At 36.7% G+C, this 15,321-nt stretch overlaps 1 protein-coding gene across 1 annotated transcript; it reads left to right on the plus strand.

Annotated features, from left to right (window-relative positions):
* Positions 1 to 2,956: 2,956 nt before the first annotated feature.
* On the plus strand, positions 2,957 to 12,666 carry LOC142356187 (uncharacterized; the record flags this gene model as incomplete). Its single annotated transcript, XM_075408144.1, has 2 exons — positions 2,957 to 3,859; positions 12,400 to 12,666. Coding segments are annotated over exons 1-2 (739 nt in total), but the record flags the coding sequence as incomplete, so codon positions are not given.
* Positions 12,667 to 15,321: the final 2,655 nt, after the last annotated feature.

Genomic DNA, 15,321 nt, shown 5'->3' on the forward strand with positions numbered 1-15,321 from the left:
GATTAAAAAATTTTTTATTATATTTGCTTTTATTAGAGTCATAATACGATGACTGTTGTATGTTCCTTTCCTCGGGAAAGCAATCTTCAATATCATTTTAATAGCAAATCCTGGTAAATTCTAAATTCTTTTAAAGTTTTGTGTTATGTACCGGATTTTGCTTTCAAAATTGTCCAACAATTTCGATTTTGGAATTTAGAATTTGACTTCCAGTGAATGGCTATAAATGAGATTAAATTATTCTTGAACAAGCATTATCGAATTATGGTTCGAAGCGTCCGCCCCCGTTTATTTAGATTGCAGAATGGCAGTCAGGACAAATTACCTCACTTTCATGTTTACCGAATGCCATCATACCCAATGCCATCATACCCCCTACCATTTACCCAATGCAAGTTTACCCAATGTCAAATTTATTTCACTTTTTTGCCAAAATTACCGGAGCTATTATTTAGCGCAATGGCCATGCTTCAGCGACCCTTGGAATGGACCGATCATGAGATTATAATGTCCGCTTAATTATGTTGAAACATCCTTGTAATAGCAACAACTATTTTCTAATCGAAATATTCATTGAAGACATTAAAGTGCATTGGCATTGAATATAATGGCATTAGGGAAAATGGAATTGGGTAAATTTTAATAAGTAAATTGTCAAGTAAAAAAGATGTCTCTTGTTAATTACTAATTAACGAAAAAAATATTTGATCGAGACGGCGTGTTCTTGAAACGTGAACGTCTTGAATGAGCTTCCTTGTCGTTGATCCAGAGCCAGAGAATCGTTGCCTAGGAAAAACGAGCCAAAATTTAAACTTCGACAAACCTTTTAGTTGACAATCAACTGGCTTATAACCATGGTCATCGACACAACAGATCGATCAACAGTATAATGAATAGTAAAAATTTCTATTGTCCTGGATAAACTTAACTACCTAGACGACCCACAAAACACCTCAGGAAACCCTCATTAGTGTCCAGGGGCACCGAAAAGTGTGTTTTCGTTGTAATACTTGGACAGATATTGTTCAAAAACCTTTAAAAAACACTCTGGGCACCACTCTTAGTGAAGACTCTATTCTCCAGGACACCCGGCCAATAAGCAAATCAGGTTTAGGTGTTCGGGAGTGTCTCGACCAGATTAGACCTGTTTTTGTTAGCTCAATAATGTCGAGCACTTTTCATGTATCACTGGTAGTAGTCCAAAAGATGACAGTGTTTTCAAGAAAACTATGATAGCCTCAACTCCTCGGACTTGCCAGCCTTCGCTTGGAAAGTTTAAGAAGTTTTTGTCCATAAACTGTTTAAGCAATAATAGAAAAGCAGAGAAACAAGAGAGAAAAGGCGAGAGTTCAATCGTTGTCTCTACGTTATTCGGGAGCAAGGTTATTAGTGCCATCAATAACCGTTCTCGGTATTCATTTGACTGCAAATTATATTCGGTTAAGCGCAATGTACATATTGAGTGCACTTGTTTATAATGCTAATAGGAAATGTATGTACTGTAAAATTGAGATTTTGGACGTTCATGGAGACCGCGTTGTTTCATGTTACAGGATTGTTGGTAAGACAGCCAGGCAAAACAAAATTCCCCATACAATTGTATCAGCTTGCTCCGCTGCAAATTTGGACCAAGTGGAAAATAAGAACTTATACCAGACAGTATATATTCCCTCTTGGCAAGCAAGTTGGCCGGCTGCCTTTTGATGTGACTACGATACATCGTTGCATCCCAATTCAAATACTAATGTGGCCTTGAAAGCTGACTATATTTTTGAAGCAGCAGACAGCGGAAGTATGACACACTTAAAAATATTTGTTGAGAAAGAGGCATTCTTTTCGTTTCACTTTTCATTGAAGTTTTCGGGTTGTTTTTCCCCACAGAAATTCAAATAGACGCCGAAGAGAATGACGGTTATTGCTGACAATGAGTGCTTTATTTCTTGGGATCAGTTAGTTGTTCTTAACAATTTAGACCATTCAATTTTTATAATCGCTATCCGAGGAGCTGCATTCATGATTCTTGCTAGAACCCAAAGATAACTCTATTTGTGTTTATAGAATAACCAATTGAGGGGAGTTTTGCGTACAAATTTAGTCAACAGTGAAATGAAATTGGAATCAGTAATTTCACTACCTTGTTGCCTTACCCAATGAGCTGTGAGACCAAATTTTATTACTAAATTAAAATATCATGTTGGTTATTAGGATTACTTTGCAACATTGAAAACGCAATTGTGTCGGTTGCCATTTCATGATGTGTTGAAATGACAATATGATCTGTTCACGATCTGGACTGATTATAATTTGCGATTAGCTAAGATTCCATAAGAGATGTCAACTAAGGATTGAATTTAAATCATTCTACTCTGAATCAAATGTCAGCAGTCCATTTCATTTCATGCTTTTTGTTTTCTTCTCTTTACGTTGGTTATGTAAGAAAAAACTAGTGATTCTGATTAAAAAGTTTAGAGTACAGAATTTAAAATTGTTTGAAATTATGATTCTACCTTGAAGAACCTTTTCCCTATCTTTATTGTCGTAAGAATTGAGAGGATGAGTTCTTTTCCTTTGAACCTAATTTGAGGCGTTGTCGGATTACTTCAATCAATTTATGGTTCTCTTTTCAGCTGCTCCTAATTAATATTACAGTCACCGCACTTACTGAAAATTTGAAAACAGAAAAAAACAACGCCACGCCTCAACACAATTTTTTCAACTGAAAATTGGTGTGCCTTAGCGCGGCATCAGTTTGCTCTCAACTCTATCTGCTGATTGTAAATGATTAACTTGTTTTCCGCTTCAAATAAAAGCTCAAGAGTTCAATATTTTATTATTTAACTATCCGCATAATTCGTCTTTGTTTCCATCTATCAAAGAGCTATTGTGTTTTAACTTCAAATCAGAATAGATCAATTAGTTTTTAATTCCTGCTGAGGCTCCAAAAGTTGGCGCCTCTAGAGTGCGAAGAAGACATTTAGTTATCATTAAGAGAAATTTCCTCAAAAAACAGAGCAGAATGGAAACTACAATAAAATCGCGTTCAGCCTCTATGACTTTAGCCGCCTATAAATTAATTACCGCTTAAATTGATACCGCCATTACCATATTTTAGATCAATTTAATAAATTCAAATTTGTTTGTTCGATGTTTACAAATAACCGCTAAAATTGGCAAACTATCAATGTATTATAATGCAAAGCTTTGCCTATTTGTAATTTTGGTGACTAAAATAATGCTCTATTTTGGCACATAAATCTAAAGTTTTCAGAAAACGTAAACTTTTAATTTATTTACTTAAGTAATTTAGCTATATTTGTCGACGAAGTTAATCAACAGGGTTGATTAATCCTTTTTCAAAAACCGATATAATGAGTAAGTGAATCGACCATGGACAAACTTGTAAATTGGGCTCAAAATTCTTCTCTTCACGGGGTTTCAAATGCTGTTCTCGCATCCAAAAGTCGTACTTTGAAAGCCAGAGTAATCTGGCTCGCCCTATTTCTGGTGTTTACTTCAATTTGTATTTACTTTCAGTCGAAACTCTTTTACCAAATTGTAGTCGAGAAACCAACTGTGGTGGAGCTAAAATTCGAAAGATCAAAATTAGTCAATTTCCCCAATATTGTTATTTGCGACCTCAATCTGGATTTGGAAAAGTTTCTCAAATTGACTGAAAATCTTGGAAATTTTGGACTTCTGGGGATGCAATTTATCCAGTTGAGTTTCCATGATTTGTATCAAGTAGTCCGGATGGCAGCCAGGGAGAATTTGACAAACTTGATTGAAAAGTACCCCCTGTTAGATCAACAGTATCGCAATTATTACAATGCGGCCGATGATGCTCTTATCTCAATGTTCGGTAAGTACTCCATTTTTAAAAAAAAATTGTGAAGAGTGAAACCTTGTCAAAGTTATGTTACCTATTTCTGGACACAAAGAGAGACTTCAAAAGACAATCGAAACTAAAACTGATAAGCTGCAACAGATAGGTGATAATTACACAAATAAAATATAGAAACAACTTTTCAATATCAGCTAAAAAAACTATAATCATTTTTTAATTCTGAAATCATGCAACATCACGTAACAAAGACCTTCTTAGGCAACAGAAGCACTTAGTACTAATACACTACGGTGCCAAAGAGCTACGTAAAACAGAACTTTTTAAAAACTCTCGCACGGATTTGAAAAAATTCCATTCCCATCTCAGTTGTGATGTTTTGGTTACTGGTTGATCGATTTATAAATTGTTACGTTTGGGTTATTAATTATTCCACTTAATAATTTTATGAAAATACTTCAGCTAAAACAAAAACCCCTGTCTGAAAACAGTTTCATAAAGATTGGAAGCCGCCGACATGAAACGGATATGACCGACGAGATCAGAAAATTAGAGTCCGTTACCCTTGTCGCTAGATTGCGCACAGCATAGAATGCGAAGTCTACCCACCTATGTACCAAAAACTGAGCGTGTTGGACTTATTTGCGCTCGCTTACTTTCCTGATCTTAATACATGTGTTCGGAAAACACCGATTTTGCCTAGTATATATTCTCGAGCAAATTCGTTTTTTTTGTAAAGAAGTGAGGAAACGAACGGGATATTTGTGTAAAAACCGAATTCTTTTAGATTGCACTTTTAAAACCAAAATCGGGAAGCCAAATAAAAACGTTTCATGCTTGAATAAAAGAATTGATTATTCATCAGTATCAAGTTTTAGTTTTTTTAAATTCAGTTTAAGCGGCTTAAGTTTGCTCTCAGCTCATCTGCTAGCCCAAAAATTAACCATTTTTAATTAGTTGCGACACCTGCTTAACGAATTCGGATTGCAACTATTACAGATTCTCTCCAGACACTATCTGATTTTCTGAACAGAAAAAGGAATCAAAACCGACTGTGCATGCCAAATTCATGACAAAAATGTTATCTGAGCTTATTCTAGGAAGTCTTTTAAAATAACCCTTAGAACAGTATGATACAGTACTGATACAGCATTTTACACGAATCAGTACTGGCTTACTATGATACTAAGATCCGGAATAGTAGATCGAGGTGACACAGCAGGGGAAAGATTGCAACAATTTTTTGCTCCAATTCATTTCTGATTTTCATTGAAGCTTGTGTTAGTCGCCGTAATGCCGTTTAATTCACTATAATGCGATGCTTTAACCTCATTATAGTAAAGAGTACAAACAGAGTACAAAAAATATGGATAATTTGTGCACTAACTATGTGATACATATGATTACCTATATATATATATATATATATATATATATATATATATATATATATATATATATATATATATCGAAATTTGTATGTGTACTTAATTATCAATCTATCCTCTATTTTATATAAAAATCATAAATAAATCATAACTAAGGTTATGACTTTTTATTATTCACGTATAAATATATTCCCGCTAGTCTACTAAATTATTTCATAATTTGTTCACAGTATTTTATTATAAGTAATCATAATCTCGTTTATCATTCTGAATTCAAGTTGCTCTGCAAACGCTTCTACTTTACGCACGTCAAAGTCTAGCTTGGATTTGCTCCGCAATTCCAATAAGTAAATTTAGCCACGCTCACTAATTTTCGTATTCGCTTCGCGATTCCAATATAATTTCGAGATAGTGTACTCGCAACACTATTACAACTCTATCCGCTAAGCTAACTTATAACATGGCACAGTCAGCACTCAAGGACAGTGGCAAATCTCCACTCGGAATACAGCCTTTCTGGGAAAAGGCAACCCTTGAGCCTCCACTTCGATGGGAACATTGGAGGACACAGCTCAAACTTGCAATCCTTGCTCGTGAAGGAATTGAAGTGGATCTACTATTAGCCGATCCCCCCGAAAACCTAATTCTACCTCTTGAAGCAGCCTATGAGGACGCAATTGAAAATCCGACAGCACAATCGGAGCGAGATCGACGCACCCGAAATGAACAGGCAAAAACAGCATGAAAAAATAATTGTCAACGCATTATAGCGGTAGGCACACTATGCGGAGACAAACAGTGGAAACTCTGCGATCGAAAAGCATCGTCGTTGATGTACTTGAGTCTGGTAACAGAAGGGCGGAGAATATTCAATTCAAAAAACTCGACTGTTGATCTGGATGAAATTTCAACAAGAAATCTTTGGGATGTCTTGAACACAACTTTCATCCAAATTCACAACATCACCTTCGATAGATATCTCTTTCTTAAATGAAAACAGCAAAAGGGAGAGCCAATTGAGAAAGTTTATGGTCATCTCAAAGAACTTTCGGAAAATTGCGATTTAGTAGAAAAGGGGGATACGATCATTAGAGATGTTTCTATCGCAAACATGCAGAATGAAGATATCCAAAAAGAACTTCTAAAAGAAACGGTAGAACCTGACAAAGCATTGGCAATAGCAATTAACATCGAAATGGGTACCCTCAACCAGCTCAAAATGAATGCAAATAAGAATGAACTCAATTCAACCGTCAATCAAGTGCAGCGGATGCGCATCGCAAATGCTACTCCTTTTTCTACCATGAACACTACGGCACGGAAAAAGCCCACAACTTGTCATTTCTGTGGAATGAACTGGACTCTTGAGCATCGCAATAGATGTCCCGCTCGAGGAAAGAAATGCAATAATTGCGGTATTGAAAATCATTTCTCAAAAGTCTGTCGGAAACCAAAAAAAACCCTAATTGGTACCCAAAACCTAGGCCACGGGTTAATAATGTCAAAAAAGATGATCAAGCTGAAGACGTTAATCAAATTTCGATTGATTTTGATCCTGACTTGGAATCGAATTATTCATCAGATGAAGATAATTGCGTGGCAGCAGTATCTTCGGCGGAATTCACAACTTCAGTGGAGGCAATCAATCTCCCCGTAACGATCGGAAATACAGCAACGAATGTTTTGGTGGATTCGGGCAGCGTATGCACAATAATAAACGAATCATTGGCAACTTTAATTGTTTCCCAAGACTCAAATTCAAAGTGGATACGCGAGGCGAATCCCAAACAATTGAAAACTTTCTCCAACGAACCTATTCATACGCTAGGCATTCTTCAAACTTCAATTCAAAGTAACAATTGGTACGCGAATCCAATAGAAATTCAAATCGTGACGGATGGCCACCGCCCACTGTTAGGTAGAGATTTGTTTCCTGTACTCGGACTCTCAATCCAACAGTCAGATAATCAAACGACAATTAACCAGGTAGAACAAGAATACTGTCCAATCAAGAAACAAATTGCAACTGATTTTCCTGATTTAATCTCCAGAATCGGTAAGTCCAAAGTACATATTGTTCGTTCAAAATTTCATAAAAATTACACCCCATTACACCAAAAAGGCCGTCGCGTTCCTATAAATCTGTTGGACAAAGTATCTGACGAATTGAAAAAACTTTCACAACAAGGACATATTGAAAAGTTACCAGAATGTTCCGATAAAAATTTTATTTCCGCTATCGTAATTACAGTCAAGAAGGACAAATCTGTAAAGTTAGCTCTCGATTCAAAAATTTTAAACAAATCAATACATAAAAATAAATACCAATTGCCAAACATAGACAGCCTTATCGATTCGATTTCACAGCACATTAATGACTCTAATCATGGCCAAAACGTTTGTTTCTCAACGATTGACTTAAAGTACGCATATAGTCAATTAATCTTGCATCCGGATACCGCACGTCATTGTAATTTCAATATCAGTTGTGGTGACGCAACAGGTACGTATCGTTTAAAAACGGGATTTTATGGTCTTACAGATATGCCAGCGGAGTTTCAAAAGGCGATGGGTTACACATTGGTTGGTTTGTCTAACACATATTGTTTTCTTGACGACATAATTGTAGTTAGCAAAGGTAGTAAGTTATCGCACCTCAAATACGTTTACGATTGTTTGAGAAAACTTGAGGCCGATAATCTCAGAATTAACTTCAGCAAATGTCACTTCGCAAAACATCAGATAAATTGGCTTGGTTTCACATTTTCACAAAGTGGTGTTAAACCCATAGAATCTAAAACAGCAGCAATTGCGGAAATCAAAGCTCCAAAAACACTGAAACAATTACGGTCATTCTTGGGTCGTGTCCATCACTTAAGTAAGTTTATTCCTAATCTTGCCAAAATATGTCATCCTCTTCGGCCGTTATTAAAGAAAAAAGACAAATTTAATTGGAATGAAAATCATCAAACACATTTCGAGCATATCAAAACCGTTATTGCGAATGCTACAGAAAACACTCATTTTAACCCGACACTGGAAACGCGAATCAAATGTGACGCATCTCGTCAAGGTTTAGGCGCTGCACTTGAGCAATTGGATTGTGAAGGGTGGAAAACGGTAGCTTTTGCATCTCGATTTTTTAATAGCAATCAAGAACGTTAGAGTATAAATGAACTGGAATTGCTTGGGGTGGTTTGGGCTATTGAATATTTTAAATATTATCTCTTTGTGAAGAATTTTACTGTCTTGACAGATCACAGAGCACTTCTTTCAGTCTTAAAATCTCACCGTTCCAATAAATCTTATAATATAAGATTAACCCGATGAATCGATCGCCTGTTACCTTTCGATTTTAATATCGAGCATATTCCTGGCACTAGAACGGGTTTAGTTGATTATATTTCGCGCCAACCAAATCAAAAAGCAAAAAGCGTCACTCAATATGATGAGGAATTTATGGTAGCAACAATTTCCCGTATTCGCGACGCAATTACATCTTTATTTAGTCACTCAAATAAAATTCCTTTCCATAAGCGGCACATAAACAATAAATACAAATTACAAGTAAAGAAGACGCGCGTCCACTCTTGCAAACCTGCTAAAAATAGCACGCATATTTCAAATTCCTCAAATAATTCATTCACTACTCAAGCCCAAGCCAATAATTACAATCGAAAATTCATTTCTCGCTTTAAGTGCCACACAAATCACTTGCTCAAATCTGACACTACACTCGCATCGCGAATCCAGTCGCAAAATTCTAATTGTCATTTAATAGCTAATTCAAAACAGCAAATACTCCATATCAGAATGTCAGCAAATGAGGCATCACAAAGTAATCCACCCACTTCACCACAAACCCCGAGAGTGACATTCCGCAGCCAATCTACCCCCATTTCAACTACAAGTGCCGGGCCCAGTAACGCTCAAGCATCATCATCACTCGAGGAATACGACATCGAGCTATCCCGTGAGGAGATCTTTGAGAATAATCCCAACCAGCTCTTCACTAAATCTTTCCTGGCGGTCCTCACTAGTAAGGACGCGGTGTTGAAAGAGATCCGCGACTGTGTCATACAGGATGATGAGGCCCGTTGCAAAGAAGTGAGCACATACATCCACTCCTTTTGGAAGGATCTGCACGTAAAATCTGGGTGTCTGTGTGTAGATGATCGTGTGGCCATCCCGAATTCCATTAAGGAGGCGGTGCTCGAATCCATCCATTTGACGCACCCTGGTAGTTGGGGGATGACCTCTCTCTCTCTCAATATGCATGATGGCCCTATATGCATACGGAAATTTTAGCAAAAACATCCGATTGCGCCCCATGTACAGAGATTTGTAAGAATTTAAAACCTATCATACCAAAATCTAAATGGCATCCACACAAAGCTTGTCAAGAGCCAAACGAAGAAATACAGATTGATTTTGGGTGTCCGATAATTAACGATAAAGATAAAGATATTTATTTCTTAACATGTATTGATCGTTATTCCAAGTAACCGACGGTTAGAATATTTGACAATGCTAATGGAGTAAATGTAGTGAAATTCTTTCGCGACTACGCATATACTCACGGAATCCCGCGAAAAATACGTTTAGACCAAGCAACTTGTCTTGTAGGTAAACAAGTTACGAATTAATGTAATGAAAATAATATTAACATTCTCGACCCTCCGGTTGAGGATCATAGAGCTATTGGATTGGTAGAGCGAATGATACAAACAATCAAAAGACGTTTATCCTGTATGAAAGCTGAAAATAAAGATACGTTTTCAACATCTAAAGCGATTAAACAAATAGTTTCTGATTTACGACTAACTAAACAGAAAACAACAAAGATAACACCCTTTGAAGCTCATTTCGGCCGCCCTGCAAATACTCCTTCAAGGAATATTAGCACACTTCCATCAAGTTTAAATCTAACTTATGGAAAAATTGTTAATCACTATTTAGATGCTGAAACGGTTCCTGCGGATGACTTTCTGTGTGAAGCTGGGTGGCTCAGTGTTAACAGAAGCGATACCGAAATCGAACAGAAGATGTGTCAGGCATCTTTAGACGCAGGTCAGCGCTACCGAGAATCGGGCAACAAAGAGTCTCGTTTTATAACACACCCGCAGATAACGGATCCCATACCGAGAATGGAACAGTCCCTTAAACTCAAGCTGGGACGAAAACTCCCAAACAAAAAACGAGCAAAAAGACAGTTGGCAGGCCTGTATGAAGTACTCAAGCCTGGATCTTTCGTTACGAAGTCGTCACCCACGACAACGATCATCAACGAGCCCAGCAGATCCCCAGTAAAGGTTCGAGATAGGGATCTAGCCAAATTTGGGACAAAAGCTGAAAGATCCCCAAATTTGTGGGTATATGCCCAACGACGCCCTGCCCCTTACGAGAAAACAACGGAATCTAAAATTGCAAAACACATCAATGACCTTAAAAAGCAAAAGAGGGGCGAGATAAAAATCAGGCACCGTCAACGAGATACTACATCGGTAGTTTCGTCAGTAAACACAAATGTATCGCGTGCGCTGATGGTACGAAAACCAACAAAGCCACAGCTCAAAAGACGCCATAATGTCATCTCCGATGAATTTCACGAGAATGTGCCAGCTCCAGATCAACCAATGATTTCGATTGTACCGGCTCCACCTGTACCCGCTCCATAAGCCCCACAATCATCACTTATACCCCCCGTACAGGACGATCAAACAAAAGGCCGCAAGCGCAACCGACCTCAATTTTATGGATTCACTGATGCGGATATATCCCCAACAAGTTCTTTGGCCTAGTCAAGTTCAGCTAAACCAAAGAAGCGAAAAAATAAGAAAGACAAGAAAGCCTCAAAACCAGAAAATTCGGTAGTAGCCCTTATTCAAGACGCCGAACAGTCAAGAATCCCGTCACCACCTCGACCTGATCTACAATTGGGGCAAGTTTCACCATCTGATCCCGGAATTAGATATTATGAGTATGAGCAAGAACGGGAAATGTCGGTGTGGGATGCAGAGAATGAAATATAATGAAAATTTCAAACTTTGAAAACTGAAACAAACTACAATTTCATTATTCAATTATGTATTTGCTCTGTATTTCCAATTTTCAATGCGTATACCAAATTTAATTTATTCAATTTGTTGTTCTATTCCAATTTTAATTTAATTCATGTACTCGCTCTGCAAATCCACTCATATGTGCAATTTAATTTATGCTTCTCAACTTGTTCATTTACCTATTTTCATTTTACAATGTATCTGCTCTGAAAATCCAACTTTATTCGGATTTTCCAATTCAATGTGCTGTAATTGTCATTCTTATTTCTCATTTCAATAATTCTTCACATATGCTTTGCATATACACAAGTTTACTCTTATTGTCAGTTAAATTGAGCATTTGCGACGTCTCTCCAATCTATTTTGAGTTATGTTTTAACTTCTTGATTCTTGGTGTTGCTTCATTTTAAAATTGTATATATATTTCAATTTTTTGTCACGGGGGAAATGTGATACATATGATTACCTATATATATATATATATATATATATATATATATATATATATATCGAAATTTGTATGTGTACTTAATTATCAATCTATCCTCTATTTTATATAAAAATCATAAATATATCATAACTAGGGTTATGACTTTTTATTATTCACGTATAAATATATTCCCGCTAGTCTACTAAATTATTTCTTAATTTGTCCACAGTATTTTAATATAAGTAATCATAATCTCGTTTATCATTCTGAATTTAAGTTGCTCTGCAAACGCTTCTGATTTACGCACGTCAAAGTCTAGCTTGGATTTGCTCCGCAATTCCAATAAGTAAATTTAGCCACGCTCACTACTTTTCGTATTCGCTTCGCGATTCCAATATAATTTCGAGATAGTGTACTCGCAACACTATTACAACTCTATCCGCTAAGCTAACTTATAACAAAGTAGCAGCTAGTGATAAGTTGAACTTAGTTCTAAACTTATTGATCTTGATATGACAGAAGTACGGTACGTTAGAGAAGTTAGTCAGGCCCTTGCACGGTGGCCCTGCTCGGCAAACCTAACCAGATGTTAGTACGGTTTCCATCTAAAAAATATACGCTGCTGCAGTTTGTCAAGTTTTGGTAATTTTCTTTATTTTCGATCTGGTTTGACGATAGGTTTCTCCAATTCCCTGCGCGGCACTCTTGGCGCCTACAACAATCACGACCATGAGAGGTCATCTGTTGCCGTTGATGTCAACGACTTTTACGAGCAGATTACAGTTCCACTGAGGCAGCAAATTGTACTATGTATGTGGCGCGGAAAAAACTGTTTGGACGATGAGAACTGGAAGATGACACTGACTAGGAATGTATTTTGTCATGAGTTCACGCCACCGAAAAGGGAAGTCACTCATTCTCAGGAAAAACTCCGCTTGTTATTAGGTAAAACAAACCGGTCTCTCCCATTATAGCCCCCCATTATGGTATAATTATCATGATTGGGGGGGCTATAGGTTGTCTGAGCACTAAGCTGGGGGGGGGGGGCTGGGGCTATGATGCAAAAGACCCAAACAACCAATTATCAGCAATTCATTTCCACTTCAAATTAAAAAAAAACACTGAATTTCCAAATGAGAGTAAATAGGTCAAGGAGCCTAAAAATAACACAAATGGCAGCGTAAAGATATAACATAAATTATAAGTAACAGATAAAAGATTTTCTTCTCTAGGTAGAAGAAACAAATTCTAAGCTCCCATGTGAGAATACAAACTCAAAAATGAAGCGTTAGTTAAATTTAAAAGCTTTCCAAGAAACATTGCCGACAATGTTTCCAATGGGTCCTTCTGAAATTGTTTGAAAAAGTAGTTTTTGAAAATTTTTATAACCCGCCTGTTTGACTCATTCCCTTTTAAGTTTTTTTCAGGACAATTATTAAATGATAAGCCTCTTCGGATGATACTTTTGTTCAGCCATGATGTTTTTGACCTCTCTTCAAGAAAAATAGTTTTTGTTCTTGTATGTCTGTAAAACTTATAAGTTGGCAAGCTAAGTCCTGTTATTTTCCGGCAGGCAGGCTTCTTAAATGTCAAGAGTTGATTGACATACAGTGCTGTTCTGTATTCAAGCAATTGTTTAATTGGCAGTATACAATTATCTTGTTTGATACTAAGTGATGAACTGTTAAATCGTTGAAAATAACAAGCTTTAACTGCCCAATTGAGTTGCTTTTCTAAGGTTGTCAGAAGATTTTTTTGAAATTGACGAAAGCAAAAACAGCTGAGTACTGGAGATGACTGACCACAAGAGAATTCAGTAAGATTTTGCGCAAATGGTATGGTACTAGGATTCTCAGGACATAAAGTGTTTTTATTCCTTGCGCCATCTTACTGAGTATTTGTTTAACTTGTTGTTGGTACAACAATTTTTTGTCCAAAATTACTCCGAGATGTTTCACATTCTCAACTTCTTTTATTATACGGTTGTCAACTTTAATAGACTCTGCTGCGGATGAAGTGCCAAAGACAATGAACTCAGTTTTTTCTGAATTCAGTTTTAAAGAATGGTATGAAAAATAGTCAACAAGAGAAGAAATTGATTTCTCTAAATGAAGCTTGCAATCAGTGATTTTTCTGCCGAAAGTATAAACAACCGCATTGTCAGCGTGTTGGATTAAACTGCAGTTGATGAAATTGTGTAGGTCATTTACATATAGGTTGAAAAGGAGTGGTCCTAAAACTGTGCCTTGTGCAACTCCTTGCCTGACCTCCAGCCAGTCAGATTCAGCTTCTGGTATCACTACTCGTTGATGTCGGTCACTGAGGTAACTCTTAATGAAAAAGATAGCCGAAGAGGAGAAACCAAGTTGTTTATGTTTTTCTAGTAAAAGCAAGTGGTCAATTGAATCAAAAGCTTTTGATAAATCTAAAAACGCAGCAGTGACCACTTTTTTTTCATCAAGTTTGTGTCTTACAGTTTCTGTCAGATAAACAAGAGCATCAATTGTTGAAAAAAATTTTCTGAAACCAAACTGTGTTTTCGATAGGAAGTTGTTTTGTGATAGGTGTTCCTCTATTTGATCTTTGATTAATATCTCAAGAACTTTTGACAAAGCAGGCGTTATAGAAATAGGCCTATATTTCAGCGGATTTTCAGTGTCTCCTTTTTGTGGATAGGTGTAATATTTGCGAACTTCAGTAGAGAAGGAAATTTGTTTTGTTTAAGAAATCCGTTAAAAAGAAAACATATCGGCTCGGCTAAAAAATGAGAACCATCTTTTAATGCCCAAGCCGGAATAGTCAAAGGACCCAATGGTTTGTTTTTATTGAAGTTGTTGAGAGCTTTACGACAATCAAATGTGGTAAAGAAACGAAACGAGAACAAAGTAGGGTTGAACTGCTGAAAGTTTTTGATTAATGGTTGGTTTATTCAAAAGATATTCACCAAGTTTACTAAATTTGTAGTTCAACAAATTCGCTATTTTTTGCTGTCAGTTATTACATCCTCGAAGCAGTTTTTTAAAGAGAGGATTTTAGTTCGAGTTCTAGACTTATTTCTGACTTCGTTGATCAGATTCCATTGTTTCCTGGAGTTGTTAGCAGACTCAATCAATTGTGTTTGGAAGCGTTCATAATCTTTCAGATACTCTTTACTCGTCAGATCTTTCAGTTTTAGGAAATTATTTCTGATAGTAGAAATGCGTACCTCTTTATATTGAGGCTTTTTGTTGTGTTTGAGACAAACTTATCTGCAAGTGACAAATTAGGTTTGTGGTTTCGTGTCCACTAAGGTTTGTGGTTTCGTGTCCACTAATTTTGTCCGAAAAAAACAAGTGGTTGTTTTTGATTGATATATAGGGAAAAACGTTCAAAACGCTTGTTTTTTGGACCAGTATAATCATTTTTGACTGTCTTATAATCAGAGGAAATGAAACAACCATTTTCGTTAAAGGAGTGACAGTTTTGACCGACTTTGTCAAGACGAGATTTTAACTTGGGTTATATTCTCTCCCCCTCCCCCTTAGTGGACATGAAACCTGAACGCCCACCATGCACAAGTACTGTTTTTCGCAGAATAGCGTGCTTATACTTTAACAACAT

The sequence above is a fragment of the Convolutriloba macropyga genome, unplaced genomic scaffold, assembly GCF_964194025.1.
Source record: "Convolutriloba macropyga unplaced genomic scaffold, txConMacr16.3 SCAFFOLD_4006, whole genome shotgun sequence".
Classification (NCBI taxonomy): Eukaryota; Metazoa; Xenacoelomorpha; order Acoela; family Convolutidae; genus Convolutriloba; species Convolutriloba macropyga.